The sequence below is a fragment of the Eubalaena glacialis genome, chromosome 1, assembly GCF_028564815.1.
Source record: "Eubalaena glacialis isolate mEubGla1 chromosome 1, mEubGla1.1.hap2.+ XY, whole genome shotgun sequence".
Taxonomy (NCBI): Eukaryota; Metazoa; Chordata; class Mammalia; order Artiodactyla; family Balaenidae; genus Eubalaena; species Eubalaena glacialis.
The window spans coordinates 23,047,955-23,064,300 of NC_083716.1; the positions used below are offsets into that span (position 1 = coordinate 23,047,955).

A 16,346-nucleotide genomic window follows, 5' to 3' on the forward strand; every position below is an offset into this window, starting at 1 on the left:
AGAGTCTGTTTTCCTCTACTGGTCTCATTAAACATTGTTTAGATGTTGAATGTGTTCTTTGCATGGTAACCATCCCTTCTGTTGACTAAACATCTCCAGCTCACCACTTCTGGGTACCAGTAGGGTTGTACCCTTGAGTCTCTTCTGTAGACAGAGCCATGTGACTAATTCTGGCCAATGAGGTGGGAGCAGAAGTGATAAGCGTCACTTCCAAGCTGAAATATTCAAATGTCAGTTACAGAACCTTAAGAATGCTTTTTCCCTCCTATGGTGTTGTGTACATTTGAGGGGGCTGATCTACCAGCCTTTGTCCCTGTGTGACTATAATGAGCCCAGCATCATTGCCTACCTGCAGTGGATATGGAGTGTAAGCAAGAAATATACTTCCTTTGTTTCAAGTCCCTAAAATTTTAACATTGTTACCTCAGCCTGACCTAACCTATTCTGATTACCACACTTAAACATCATACTTGGTGAAGAAGATGAGGAGGAGAATTGGTATTTTCCCTCTACCAGGTCCCTTCCACTACACCCTTTTGATGGTGTCTTTCCAAGTATTTTTATTGAGTTCCCACTGTCTTTTTAAGTGGTAGTTTAAACGAAGAGTGGGTTGCATTTGAATCATAGGCATATTCCACCAAATAGGCAGATACTAAGAATAATATGGTGTTTCTTTGGTCATGATTATTTACCTGAAGGAGAACAGAAAATGGAGAACAGTGGAAGAGGGATGCTAGTACAAAGGATAAATGAAATTTGCTAAGACAACGCACTTTGGACAGAAAAAGAAAAATGAATAGATTCAACTTGCTTTAGGAGGACCGATCTCCCAGCAATTACACATTATTTCACTTGAGTCTTTACCATGCAAACTTGCATTCTTTCCATTTAGGCTGTCACCACACTGTTCTATAGTTGCAGTTTATTCTACTCTTTTCATAGCCAAAGACTCTCCTAAGCATTATAAATTATATTAACTGGTGAACAGAATGTGGCAGTCCTGAGGCTAAGGTTAGGAATTGCCTGTAGCTCATATTGGTCAGCTGACACGGGACTGGTGTTTTAGGTTGTGTGCTTCACAGTTGGATGAGAGATAGAAGCATAATTAATGAAATGCTGCAATTTTTTATCTCCTAAATCTGCTCAGCTGGACCTCCTTCCAAATATCTTTTGTGTCTTTGTCAGCTGGCCCAAGGAAAATGTTTTTCATGGAAATGTCCTAAGATTAGGAGTCGAACAAAACTGAATTCTCGTCTCAATTCTTCAAATATTAACTGGGTAAACTTAGGAATGTCCTTTAAGCTCCATGTTCCTTTCAATGGAGATACCAACACTAACACCTGAGATACATTGTGTTAGAAAAAAATAGTAAGAAATATACAACTTTGCCCATACAAAGTGTTCAATGCATAGATAATATATGTACAAACGTATATAACAATTCGTGAACCGATGAAAACAATACAGAATAAACATTTCTGCAGATGGGGTGGAAAACATTTAAAGTAATGTCAAAATCTGTCAACAGTTTCATACTCATTTGAGTAGAGAAGTATATGGTTCTAATTGAGATTATTCTTGTATGCAGTGTAAATTTTATTTAGTTTTGTTTCTGTGCATAAGTTCTTTCCCACAAAGTATTGAAGAAACATTCTCAGGGAGAAGAAAGAAATATCACTTCGGCTGGTTGAAAGGAAGAAGCCTTTTTCATGCAAATACATAGTCCCCTTTTGTCTACGTGATGAACTCTGCAAAACAGGATAGTTCCTTAATTACTTCTGATAAGTTTTTCCTATTTGAGTTAAAATATTTTTTCCTCCAAATGTAAGTATGTGTGTATGTGCACACATGTATGCGTATGTATATATGCATATGAATTTCATGCATACTTAATATATATATTTCACACATATATACACACATTTCTGTGTGTATATGTTTATTTCATAGCCAAAACCTTTCTGATTAACCTCTACTAAAAAATCCACTGTCAGATTCTTAGAAAGGCCTTGCCAATTGAATGATAAGAATAAGATAGAATAGGAGCTTGTACATTGTAACACTTTACAGGACACAAAGGAAAACCATTCTACACAGTCTGTGTTAGAAATCCACTCTTCCTGTAAACCTGGAACATTCTGGAAGGTTCTCAGTACCCAGGAGAAAGAGTAGCTTATAGAGAGAGAATAAAGTTGTTTTCAACATAATTTTATCACAACCTTGTTCTTTTGCGTTGTTTGCCAAGTGGAAACATTTGAGAGGCTGAACTTGAACTGGATCCCAGGTGCTCAACCATGGGTCACTGACAGTCATCCCAAGTTCCTGTTAAGCAAAGAAGTTCATCTGCAGGGCAGTTCAGTTCCATTACTGGACAGGGTCCTCTGCAGGAGACTCTGTGCTTGAAAACAAAGCCATCAGGCCCTGCTTAATTGATTAAAGGACCAAAGCTGTCATTTTGGCAACTCAGTAGACTAAGTGAAACTTAATAAATATAAAAGGAGAAATTATTTAAGAATTTAACTAGCAGAACGATGTTCAGAAAGCATCTAACTAGACTTAAATTGCATATGAATAAAATATTACACTGTGATTAGAATGTTAAAAATGAGGCAAGGAGACCAGATAATAAGAGTGTGGTTTTTGTCTGATAGCTTTCCACAAATTACTCGAAAGGGTGAATGAAACAGAGCAAATTGAGCTGGTTTTCTACTTTAAACACATGAACAGAGTTTTACCTTGTCTAGAAAACCTTACCTTGTGCTACAAAGGACAAGGTCCTTTGTCCCTTGTTGGGGTTATTTCATGGCCCAGAATTCCATCGGTCTACCCAGTACACATGTGTCAGCCTAAGGAGTGGTTTTGGGTTCATAAGTACGAAACAAGAGTCAGCCAATACATTAAGTTGTGATTTACACTTTGTTGCAAATGTATAATTTACTATTTTAGCAGAACAATATTTATCATCAATAAATATCCATGAAGTATCCATTCTGGGAAAGCCACAGGGTATGTTTTGGGGAAGAGAAGGGAAGCAAAGAAAGGAATAAGGTAGAGTCCACTATCAAGGAGTAAAATAAATGGATATGAATCTCACCAGAATTTGTAAATTGTATATATTTACTTCTTTTAAATCCTTGTGTATAACAAATGCCCTCTCAGAAAACCAGGGGTGATTTCTCCAAGCTGGTAACAGGATAATTTTATAAGAGTAGAAATGATCTGATTTACTAATAGTTTGTCCTATTTTGTAACAATTCGGATGTAAAGTCAAGTCATGCTTAGAAAATAATTCTATCAGCATATTGTGGACTAAAGACTCAAAATCGTATAAAACTCGTTCATATCATTCACAGGTATAATATTGGGATGCCTTGGTCAGTGCAGTGAACATTGCTCAGCACATTTGTATATAGTTGGTGTGACAGTTTTGGTGGCACTCACTCCGGCGCTTCTTCTTTCAGATATCGGAACTACTGATTCACAAGCTCAACCTGAACTCCGTGCACTTTGAGCTGAAGCCTGGAGTCCAAGTCCTTGTTCACGCGGCTCACTTAACAGCAGGTCAGCGTTCCTATCCCTGGGTTCTGGCCAGTGGCTCTAGCAGAGAGGGGATCCCAATGTGTTGTTTCAGCAAAACAAGACTAAATGGTGCCACTGTTAATCAGAAATAGGGCATCAGTCTTTGGAGGTTCCCTTGCCGGGCATTTTTACCTTAATGGGGACCCATAAGGCAACAGAATAAGGTGATTTTCCCACTTAGTCCCTGGCAAAAACCATCAGTGAATCACTAAAAGACCCCTCAAACGATAGCATACTTCATCTTACAGAAATCTTGAAAATAAAGTTAACCTTACAAATAACTTTTTTCTGGTCTCTCTGCAAAACTTTATTTTTAAATCATTCATGTTACAAAGAATTTTCTTGCTTTCAGTCTTGGGATAAAGTCGTACAATAGAAATAGCTGGGACTTAGGAGCTGTCCAGGGTCATAGCCAGAAGCTGAACCCCACGTTGGTCAGGATCTTACAAATTAATTAATATCATTGAACTTCTGTCTCTTCACCTGTAAAAGATGATGGGGAAAACCTTCTTCCTAAGGCTATATATAGAAGTCTCAATAATAATTCAGGTTATCCCAAGTTTATAGAAATGGATGTTATTGTTTTATATTAATATTAAATTAAATTAACACTATTTATTGAGTACTTATTTTTGCAGAGTACTGTATTGACGCTGCATAAAGGCCAGTAGGAGATGGTCTTTGCCCTCAAAAAACATATAATCTGGTTGTGGTGTTTCAAAGCTTGGTGGTAGCAGTGGTGGCGGTACTGTGGGGTGGGGGAAGTGGGCAATGCTGGGATCTCTGAACAAGTAAAATGCATAAGTGCCTTTATAGAGAGACAACAGAACGTTTCTAAGCGCTTGGACTTTGCAATTGTGCAGCCAGACTATTGGTTTCAGTCTTTCTCCATCACTTGCTTACTATATGGACTTTGAGAGGAGACTTAACCAACTTCTCTGTCGCATCTATGACAATGGGATTGCATGAGGATTAAGTCGATTTAGGTAATGCATTTAGAGAAGTGCCTGGTGCATAGTAAGGTATTATTTTTCTTTTTATTCTTTTTATTCTTAACAATCAGAGTTTCATAAGAAATTTAAAGCAGGGATAAATTGTACCTGGTCAAAATGACCCAGGGAAGCTTCATGGAGGAGGTAGTCTTTGGGAAGGACCTTGAAAGATGGAAAGGACTGAACTCAAGAGATTATTCCAAGCACTGAAGCACCAAGGAAGGAACACGAAAGCCTTGAGGGCTTTGGGATGCTGAATAAGTGGGAACAAAGATCAGGTGTTTCCAAGTCCATTCTCTGGTTTGCTGGAGGTGTGCCTAGGTCTAGAGGATGGCCAAACAGGTTGGCCATTGGCCTCTTTTCTGCTTGGATTCCATCTTTTTTCTTTATTAGGGTTTCATAAAATGGTTTTTCTTAAAAAAAAAACCAAACACTGCTTTACAAAAAACAGATATTTGAAAGTCAGTGTCCTGAGCATAGGATACGGAGGTGGAGGGTGGAAATATGCCAGGATGAGCATTTGTACTTCCTTTGGTGGGCTCTGGGAAGCCGTGGAGACCTAGGAGCAGAGGTGTGATGGATTCAGTGTCACTTGAGAAAGGTGACTCTTAAGAGAAAGGATTGAGTAGGGCTGATTTGCTATTCTGCAGCTTGTCCTCCTAATTCATCTGTCGAACAGACATTTACTGAGTTCCTGGCTACTCTGAGCCAAGAAGTGTTCTCAGCATGGGATAAAGTCTCTGCCTTCATGAAGCTTCCATCATTGGGGAAAGCCGGGCAGGAAGCGCATTAACAAATGCCACTTTCTGAATGATGAAAAGGTCCTGAAGAAAATAAGAAAGTGTAAGAGAAAAGCAAACTATGAAGCACCTATGAGGGCAGCCCTTAGGCCTGAGACCTGAACGAAGGCTGCCAACTTATCTCAGAGCATTTGATGATCAAGACTGGCTATTTCCTACCGAGAAGGTTGGCCTTTGGTCTTCGGTGAATGGTGGTGACACGTGGCAGTTACACATAGCTGGTTGAACTGGAAAACAAAGTCCAGAAACATCCCCTGTAGTCATCCTGATGGCCAAGCCACTGACAGATGTTGTGAAATGAGCAGAAAGTAACTACTTGAAATTGGTTGAAGTAAGTTTACTGATTATTTCATCTAACTACACAGTCCAGCCTGTTAGTTGGCACCCTGAACTTCATCATCTTCTCCTACAACAGCTGAAGTGACTTGTTCCCTTTGAGTTTAGAGGTTAAAAACAGCTATGCCTGATACTCCATACTGAACTCTGGGTTTGAAGGGATGTGGCCAACTAGTTCATCCCTTTACAGCATACTCTGCTTCTAAAGGAATGCTATCTTCAGGCAGCATATTTTGCTGTAGAGTAGCCTGATTTATTAGAAAACACTCCCCAGGGACTTTGTTAGAAAGGGGAGCATCATAGATCAAGATAGCCAGAGAACTAACCCCACTCTCAAATTCTGGAGGCAACTTGCATTTCATACCTTTTTTTCCCCATACCTCTCTCTCTTCCAACAGTTATTTAATATGCCTGGTTTTTATTTCCTCTCTCTCTTCCAACAGTTATTTAATATTCCTGGTTTTTATTTAACTGATTGTCATATCACACTCCAAAGGTGGTTCAGATTAGCTTCCTGAATTTGAATCTTATTTTAAGTGGTACTTAAGGACGCCTTCCTGTGATGACATCTGGTTTAGAGCTGGGATCCAGCTGAAAAATAGGGATAAAAAAAGTGGCTAATTAGCTGAAACTGATTTGGCCAGTGGCTTGGCCAGGGAAACTGATATAGCAAAGGCATCCATGAATCCATAGTTCCATGTGGGAAAGAAAGGCCATTCCTGATAACCGCAAAAAATTAATCCCACCAGTGTAAGTTCCAGATGGCAAGGACAAATACAAAATTGGGAAGATCTGGAAAATTTATCCAATTAATGTTCATACTTCATTTCACAGCTGGGAATTTGGGGAGCAGTACGCAGATCCCTGGGAGGAAGGGCTGGCAAAAGGGAGTGTGTTACTGGGAGCACACTGAGATTTGAAGGACAGACCTCTGCAGCATAGATATATACTATGCAGAGCTACCAAGGGAACAAAATAAAACTACAGTTTGAGGCAAAAGCCCAGACTTAGACTGGGCCAATTTGGAGAGAGTGAGAAAATTCTTTGGCTTCCAACCATTGGGGCTGTCCCTGATTCTTCCCTGTTAGATCTGATAGTATCTATCCTACATCTTTTGGCAGTGTAATTCGAAACCTGATCACCTGGCATTATTGAGCTTCCTAGGATGACTGGCTAGGTGACTGGAGTAAATGTAGACTTATATGTGGATAATCAGCTCCAGTTTGAAGAGTAAAGGAGGAGAATGCCAAGGGCTAACACAATAACTGAGTCTTGGAAACTTCCTCTGTATTGATTTTAGCCATATTTGTCATAATAGTGTTAGGACTGGCAGAATCTAAGGGTACAAAGTCACTCTTAGCCAGACTTTCATATGCAAAAGGCAAGGCTTGTGTTAAGGCTGGCACTCTTCAATGACTCTGATGAGGAAGTAAAATATAGGAGGGATCAGTTTCCCATTGGCGATCGTTCCTAAGTTAGCTCTAACTGCCCAATTTTTTTTTTTTTAACTATTAGGACAGGGTGGTAGACTATGAGGGAATTCTCCTTTCATTCATAGAAAACTTGTCACGTTGGGTAGGGGATTAGTTGGATTGAGACAATTGCTGCAATTTTTTTTGATTAAGTTGAAATTAACACATTCATATTGGGATGGCTAGAAGAGAAGGAGAAAGATAGCTGGGGGAAAGAAGACACAGTGAGGAAGAGAATTTGATGCAGAACTTCCACCTCAACTTCCTTTCCCTTCCTCTCATCCCCCCCTGCAGAAAATAAAAATAAACTACAATTTAAAAAAGGAAAAAAGGACCACTGCTTGCAAGATTTCATGTCTCATAAGCAGGATTGCTAATACCTTTCCAGGGACCATTCCAGCACGCTGCTGCATTCCATTAATTGCTTAGCAGATGTTCAGCAGCCTTCTTTTAAAAATATTTGAGCCAGAGTATGTTGCTGGTGGGAGAGGCAATGCATAATTTGGTTCATCTCCAAGGAAAAAGAACTGTCTCCTTTCAGGAATTTACTAGCCTTCTTTTGTTTTTCAAACTCAGTTCCCTGTTTGCTTTTATGGGAACACAAGGTAAGCATTTCCAGATACCTGGATGTCATTAGAGACTGGATTTCATTTGTTTCTCCCACATGTTCTATTAGGGAATTCATTAACTTTGGTATCTAAGTGGAGCTAAACGTTGAATGCAGTCCTTGTTTTGTTTTTAGCTATTCCTTTGCTTCTCGGTTTCTGTACAATTCCTCTTGAGGGCCTAATCACTCCTGACAGCGATGTTTCTAAAACTCTCTTGTAGAAAGGAAAGATTTCAGACTGTATGAGAATAAGGAGAGGACGAAGAGCGGTTATCAAGAAGTTTGAGGGAGGGCCATACCCTGAGTGGCTCTCTTTGGCTTTTAGGACCTCGTGGCAGCTGGCGCCATGTTTAGCAGACAAAGGGAGTAGCGCGCAATCAAGCTGGGGGCTGGACTGGAAATGCTGGTGTTTTGACTGAAGTGTACCTTTGCTCGTGGTCTTCCCAATTGGAATATTTCTCCCCCTTCTCTACTTTTCTCCATCTCTTATGTCTCTGTATTTTAAGGCTCAGCTCAATACCAACATTTGCATGGCATATTTCCGGAGATCTTTACCTGGATACCATCTATCCCTTGTCAGAACTCACATGGATTTTTTTAAGCTGTATCTGTCTGATCATCATCATCATCTCTCCTATTTAATTTCCTGAGGATACAGTTCACCATATCTTTATAGTGTCTCCGTCATTGTACCTAGAAGAGAACTTGCCCATAGCATGTGCTCAATAAATATTGCTTTCATAAATAATTAGATATGTAATTAATTTATAACCTGCAGAGATGCGTTAAAAATTCCATTCCCCCCGGTTAACCTTTGGAGTCAGCGTGTTCAACTGTGAACCTGTCTCCATGTCATGTTACTTCTTAGCATGAGTGAGTGGAGCCTTGCACTCATTTATCCAGTAAGCATCCAAGGAAAACCCATCTCTGTGCTTTCTTTATATCAGGTATCCTCTTAAGATGTAGGATAGTTGTTGATATACACATTGTGGAAAATGGGTGGGTGGAAGGAAAATTAGAAGTCTGTGTCCCAGAACGAGAGGTCCTAAAGACAATGGTGGGAGAGGGACTGGCAAGAGGAATGTTCCTGAAAGAGAGGGAAGCAAGTTTGACTTATTGGCCCTTATTTTACTTCTCTGATCTCTGATATCGTTTCCAGAGCAGCCTCACTTCATGACAGAGCTCAGGGTCTCACGCCTTAGGTTACACTATGCTTACCTGATCAAACAAACCAGACCTTCTTCACATCTTTTGTAACGTCTCCCTTGAGTTCTGTCTTATGCATGCTTTTACCCTGGCCTGCCTTTATTTATTTATTTATTTATTTGTTTTCTCCTGTGTTTTAAGAGCTGTGATATCGGGATGACTTAGGGAGAGTTTTTCCTGCAAGGCTCACAGGAAGGCTCAGAATCTGTTGTAGAGCATTTGGTCTCTGTAGGTACTTACAGCAGAACAAACCTGACCCCTTAAGAAAATATCCCTAAAATGCCACTAGTTTTCTCATTGCCCCTGATTACTTGGAATTTACTCAAGGGCACAGTCCATTTCAGATTTATCATCTTACTTCTCACATGACTCTGTGCCTCATTTTGCAGTGATTCCTTTAAAGCTATGGTTTGTCCAGGGATATGAAATGAACTAGGACCCTCATTCAGTGCACACTGGCTAGACCTGAGGCCCAAATACTAGCGGCCCTAATTCTAAATGGAGAGGGTGAAAAACATTCCATGCAGAAAGTTCAATAAATGAACTATTCATATTGAATAGGAATTCACCCAAATGAGAGGAAATAAGCCTGCCAGGTTGAGGGGCGGTGCTGAGCAGAAACATAGCAAAGTGACATCGTATGGTTTATACTTGGTTTGGGCATCTAGACACATACCCTCAAATATTCCTAATTGGTATGTTAACTGAAGGTAAAATTATGAGCAGAGGAAAGAGAGAGGGATAAAATTCAGGGAAATCAAATATGCCATTACTTGATATGTCATTTATATCATGTACTTTATTCATCATCCATGCATGATGTGAGAAAACTCTCATTAATGCATGTTTAATATTGCAAAGTATGATACACATGGAAAAGGAAAGAAGGGGCAGATGAAAGAATTTTCAAAGACAATAGGTTTGGACAACAGTCAGTAATCCTTTCTCTTTTCACAAAGTGTTTCCTCATTTTATAAGAATTTTTCAACCCAGGTCACAAGAGATGGTAATTTATTTGATAGAGTTGGAATCCCAGGAGTAGGAGCCTCTTTTTTTAGTTGCCAAAGAAGCTAAGTTTCATGGCCATGTTGGGTTGGGTGCTGTAAAACATACAAGTGAAAAACCTTAAGAGGAAGCTGGGAATAGGGGATTGACCCTCAGGTGAGGAGACCAGGACCCCAGACTGCTTTAAACTGTGAGCTTTATTTTATCATCTTTTAGTGGATTACCAGGTGAAGGGAATCTGCTGACAGGTAATAAATTAAAGACCTAATTGCTGATACAAATCTTTCAAGCTACATCAAACTCTATATCTTTGTTCCTATGAGCGCGCATGATCATGAGTAAATTCAGTGATTATACTTTGGAGTGGGAGGTGGGGACAGGGGGAAGGGCGCTGGGGAGGAAGCAGCTTAAAAAATGTGTTGATTCTTCTTTGGTAGAATAGATGAGGGCAATAAGAATAGAAATTAAAGACTGAGCAAGCAAGGGACAACACTACATCTTATTTGAGGACACAGACCCTAACTAGATGGATTCATACTAAACGACAAACAACAGCACTTAAGAGATTTTTTGCATTTCTCAGGGGTTATTTATTGGGTAAATCAACCAAAACTTGGCTGCTGAGACTTCTACACAGAGACTGGAAGAGCTGGTGCTGATTAGTTCCCTCAAAATATTTGGGATAAATGTCAGCCTGTTCTGTGGTTGGAAAATCCCTTTATAACCCAGGGTAGGCAATCCCTGCTATAAAGCAGTTGTTCTTAAATTTGTACGTCAAATTACCGAGGAAGCTTCATAAAAGTAGAGATTCTTCAGGCCTCACGGCACATCCCCGGAATCAGAATCCCAGGGAGAGATATCCAGGAATCTGCGTTTGTAACAAGTTCCCCAAGTGATGCTTATGCAGCCAGGCCTTTCACCAGTCTCAACCACTGCTCTTACAGAGCATTCCACAGACAGAAATCCATCTGCATAACAAGGAAAGGTGCTGAGCTATCTCCAGCAATAAATCTGATCTACAACTCAAGGCATCCACTAAAACAGAGACATGCATTAAAAGGGAAGAACCCTTGATATTTAGTGTAGGAGGAAATTAGTAATAAACATTAAAATCTAATTCCTCCGATATTTGGAGCTTACTTAATTGGCAGAATGGGTGGACGACAGTGGGAGTAGGGAAAAAATGAAGCCTGTCTCTGAATGTGGGATATACTCTATCCATAATCTAGATGAATGGCAAAGGCCAGCCAAGAGCTGTGGCCGTGAAGCAGTTGAAAGATGATTAAAGTGTGAACCAGAATGTTAGTGGCAGATGTAATTGAATAGCCATGAGTTCTATGAAAGTTAAACAAATGATATTATCTCGATGCTATTAATGTGCTAGTGTGAGCAGAAAATGATATATCCGCCTATCACTGTTATTTCTGCACATATTAGAGAATCGGGGTGTTCTTCTACTCTTAGCTTTCCAGTGGGGTCACTGCTCTTCTGGAGTTTTGGATACTGATGATAAAAAATGTGAAAGGTTAATACTTCTCAAAGGAAGAGCCTCAAATCTCAGGTTGAATTTAAAAAATTTTTAACACCCAGTAACTGCTCTCAACCCCTCGTGTCTGTCTAGCAGTTGCCTTGTTTAAGCTATTATGTTTAGGAAAACTGTCCTTTGTCAAGGGTATGTGTGGGTTTTTAATAAAACTGTTATCTTGTATTATCTTGGCCTCCGTGGTTGCTGCTGACTGGTTCAATTTCTTTTTCAGGTGTAATAAAAAGATATTATCACAGAGATATTAGAGAATTAATATTTCCCAGCTTCAGTTGCTACCTCTGTATGTTATGAGTCAATGTGAGAGGGGATAAGGTACTCAGAATTTCAGTCTAGGTCAAGATACATCATGAATTCTGCCCGACAGTTTACATTGAGAAACCCCTTCCACTTGAAGGCGGAATTAGCATGAGTCCAGAAGCTTTAGAAAATTCACTATAATCTAAGCCACATTGTTATAGATGCAGATGCCAAATCATAGAGTTGTGGAGCTCGGAACTGTAAAGTAAAATAAATTGTTGCAATAATATTTTCCATTTAGGGATGAAATTAGTACTAGTGGAATTCTTCCACAGCCAATACATTTTTCTGTCTCTTTAGTCTCTGGTTGCCTTATTACTTACACAGTTATCATTTACAAGTCTTTTGCGAGTAAAGTCATGCTAGTAATATTTTTCCTTCCTTCTGTTTTTCCCCCCAAATCATTTTTTTTCCTCTACAAATAATTAAGCTGTTTCACAGACACGTGTACCCAGTGGTTTTGGACAGTTATTAAGCTTTTATGGTGTTATGATAACTAATAACAGGTGCTGAGATGTTAAACATAACATCCAATGTGACTAAACAAATGTGATACTTTCATAAATATACCAGCAATGAAGTTGCTCTTTAGATTCTAAAGATTCTTTCTTCACCATTTTTTTCTAAGATTTCCTGGGCCCATAAAAAGGCATGAAATGACTATAGGGTAACTGGCCTGAGGATGCACCTAGAATCTCTTGTTCTTGGGCAGAGCATGGTCAGGAAAGAGTGATCAGATGAACAGTTCAGAAACAGGGTACAAGCATGCATCAAATTGGAAAGAAGCAGTAGTTAGGATGCAGGAGGTACAGTTCCCCATGGGAAAGGCAAGGCAGATAGTCCAGAGAAATTGGCAGGAGAAAATGAAGGCAGGAGATCACATACATAATACAGAGAAGATACCAGAATCTAGGACAAGCTACCTTTTAGACACCAAGTTTCTTACACCTACAGTGACCAAGACTGTCAGGCCATATCTGTTGTGTCTACATAAGTTTTCATAGCATTCCCTTTCATTCTTAAAGTGTCCTGGTTTGGAAAAGAACATTTACGGTCATGTTACTTATACCCTGGCACCCTGCCAGTGGGGACAGAAGTCCATACCAAGAATTTGATAATATAGAGCCCAATAGTAAGAATTACTAATTGGATGTTTGATCAGTTGGAAGAGAAGAGTTTTGAAGAGAGAAGATATTAATAAGCTATTGCTATGTAACAAACCACCCCGAAATTCAGTGGCTTAACGATGAGCATTTATTATTATGTATGAGTCTATGGATCAGCTCGGTGGTTCTTCTGGATTTATCTATGCTCATCGTGTGTCTGCAGTCAGCTATGGATTCTTGGGTAGGGAGCTCTGCTGATCTCGACTGGGCTGCCCCCGTGTTGGGGGTCAGCTGGCTGTAGGCTGGCTCTAGAACAGCCTCAGTTGGGGTAATTAAGCTCTCCTCCACATGGTCTCTCATCCTTCAGTGGGCTTCCCTGGGCTTGCTCACACGTGGCCATGATAGGATTCCAAGAGAGAGGGCAAAAGTGTACAAGGCCTTGAAGCTCACAACTGGAGCACCGTCACTTGTGTTGCATGCCATTGCCAAATCACATTCCAGTGCTAGCCCAGATTCAAGGGGGTGAGGAAACAGATTTCACCTCTTGGTAGGAGAACCTTCAAATTCAAGGTGCTCGAGGCACGGGCGCAGAAAGAAGTAGAGAATTGATCCAGTAACGCAATTAATCTACACGGGGCTGAGCACTCTCTTAGGGGAGATTTGAGATGTCTTTTAGGTAGTTTAGAAAATTCTCCTGGAGTCATAATGGGACTGAAGTACTATTAGCAATCAAGGGATGTGGTTTTTTGTTTTGTTTTGTTTTGTTTTGTTTTGTTTTGTTTTGTTTTAGTGACCCAGAGTGTATAAAGGTCAGGCACACTCTAAAGATAAGAACTGGATGTTTTATGACTGACAGTAGGAGGGGCTTACCACACAGTACTCTCAAACTGGTATGCATAATAATGACCTGTGTAGCTTGTTCCACACATAGATTTCTGGGACTTACTCTCAGAGACTGATATATTTTTTCTCAAGTGAAGCCTAGGAAACTGCATTTTCACAAGTTCTCCAGGTGATTCTGATTCGCGTGGTCGGGAAATTATACTTTGAGAAACACTTTACATAGTAAACAGGATACCTCATTGACTTGCCACCCTAGAAAACCAAAAGGCATCCTTCTCTTCCTGTCTGTCAATTACAGTGATAAGTTTGGTCTTTGAGGTATCCACGGTTGTCATTATTTGGCCAAGTGACCTCAACCTGAGGTGACTAGGTGTTCCTGAAGACTCATCTTCAGTTTAAAACTAGTAGCCATGCTTCACTAGTCATTAGAGCCTTCCCTGGGAATTCCCATCCAATCTGGCCTGCAAGATCGTGGCTTTATGATCAAGAGGCTATTGCAGTCCTTAAGACTGTTATGATTGGGTTTGGACTTGAACTGGAAGGAAGGGCTATTAGACAAGTGAGGGTGCTCTGTCATGAAGGCCTGTCAACCCTTTCTATGATCTAGATAAACGTTCTCCGTGCCATTCCCATATAACCTTAATTTCTGAAAAAAGATTTCAGCCACATGGATTTTATGATATTCAAGGCATGTAAGTAAAGGCTGGCTTGGGTCTGCTTTGGAGACAGGAGAGGAAAAATAAAAGCAAGGTATGACAAAGTTGAACTTGCTTTTGTAACTTCTTGACAGTACTAACTTCTGGATTAGAAATGCAGTACGAGTTCAAAGTTCCAAGGTCATAGAGCAGGTAGAAGTCCTCCAAGAAAGTCCCTTCGATAGAATGAGAGTCAATACAGACAGCAGTAAGGGTATTTGTGGGGCTTCACCAGGTGATGCTGCCAGATTGTTGACTTTAAAACTTGGAAATAACCCAAAGGGGCAAAGGCTGCAGCAAAAGGGGTTAGTGGTGCTCCAGGTGAGGCATTCCCGAAAGTGTGTTGTGTGGGACCTGAGTCTGTAAAGGGTCTGTGCTCTGATGACTTTGTGAAACTCTATGGTGAAGTCTTATGAGTTTCTTTCCTGAAGGACTGCTATCAACTTTCATATACTGAATCTTCAAGATGGGGAATGCCATATATACCATTTCCCAAAATTATCTGACCATGGACTCTAGTCATCTTTCAGGGCTTGTTCTCTATAGAATACACTTTCAGAAATATGATGGCAATGATATGACAGTTTTAAAACTACTGGGCATGTGCCATGTGCCAGACACCATGTCAGTGCTTTATAAATTTCATCTTATTTTATTCTCACAACTTGCTAAAACAGGCACTAGTTTTATCTCCATTCTGCAGACGAGAAAACTGAGGTTCAGTTTAAGTCATTTAGCTTGTCAGCAAGTGGCCAGGTAAGAATCTGGTTTCAAAAAGGGACCATATCAGTTACCTCACCCCAAACATGGCATTTTAAGTTCACTCTTCTCTCATACATGTTAGCTGTGACCTTGTATTTAGCACTCAGTGTGTATTATTATAATCAACCTGGGTCCTCTTGAATAGAATATAATAACTCAGTGCATCTCTGCAGGATTGCAGAAACGATGTGTGCCAGCCCCAGACTTAGAATCGTCAAGTCACGTGCTGTACCCCATGACCATGCTTTACTGTGTTTGTGAACAGTGGCAAATAAACCACTCAGCACTTGCCCCTTCTACCTTGTTTAGGCTGCAGTTGGAGAGGGATTAATTTATGCTTATTGCACACAGCAAGCTAAAACCCATTTATCACAAGTTTTCATTCCCCAACAAAACACACACAAACCCACCTACTAGTGCTGGGCAAACTAAGACATGCATCTGAGGTTGTGTGGAGCGATAACAGTCTGGTTTATATTCAGGCACAGATCAGCAAGCAGAAGCCACCCACGGAACACAGAGGGCAGTGGTACTCAGCTTCTCACCGCTGCTGCCTGCTTGCCTGCTTCTTGCCGCTAAGCAGTGACTAAGTGATGCAAAGATGGGGGTGGGGCTGGGAGCGGAGAGCACGCATGTTAGAACTCAGGATACAGAAGCTCATTTTCTCAAAGTAATATGCTAATTATTTAACACTGTTAACGCCACCTGTTTATGAATGATGATTTGAGTGGGAGTGGTTTAGAATTGAAAGACCTCAGCTTGTGATGGGTAGAGACAGGAGGGGGAAGGGAAGAGAAGGGAAATAGTGTCCATTTGCGTGTTTGCTTTCTGTGTCAGTGAGAGCCTGGCTAGAGCAATTTCCTCTCTTTAGTTTTCCGTTCATTTCAAATGCCAACCCTTTCAAGCAGCCTCGGTATTCTTCCTGGTTGCTTCATAACACTGATATTCTTCTGCGTCTTCTGCAAGAGCGTTTGGCTGGGAATCAGAAGCTCAGCTAATCAAGCTAACCTGCCTCTAACCATCGTTACAATCTGGAGCTCCTCCCCGAGCCTCCCTTTGTTCCCTGTCAAATTAGGGGTTTGCATTAGAAGATTACCTTT

At 40.5% G+C, this 16,346-nt stretch overlaps 1 protein-coding gene across 5 annotated transcripts in view; it reads left to right on the forward strand.

Moving 5' to 3' along the window:
* The window catches only part of SORCS1 (sortilin related VPS10 domain containing receptor 1), a 559,510-nt gene that overhangs the window by 534,849 nt on the left and 8,315 nt on the right, over positions 1 to 16,346 (forward strand). For all 5 annotated transcript variants that reach the window (XR_009701631.1, XM_061197256.1, XM_061197118.1 and 2 more), the window contains one exon: positions 3,462 to 3,561. Coding sequence is in view for 4 of the 5 variants with exons in the window: in XM_061197256.1 (XP_061053239.1) it covers positions 3,462 to 3,561 (100 nt within the window). In the remaining variant the exon portion in view is untranslated. The remainder of the gene's footprint in view (positions 1 to 3,461; positions 3,562 to 16,346) is intronic.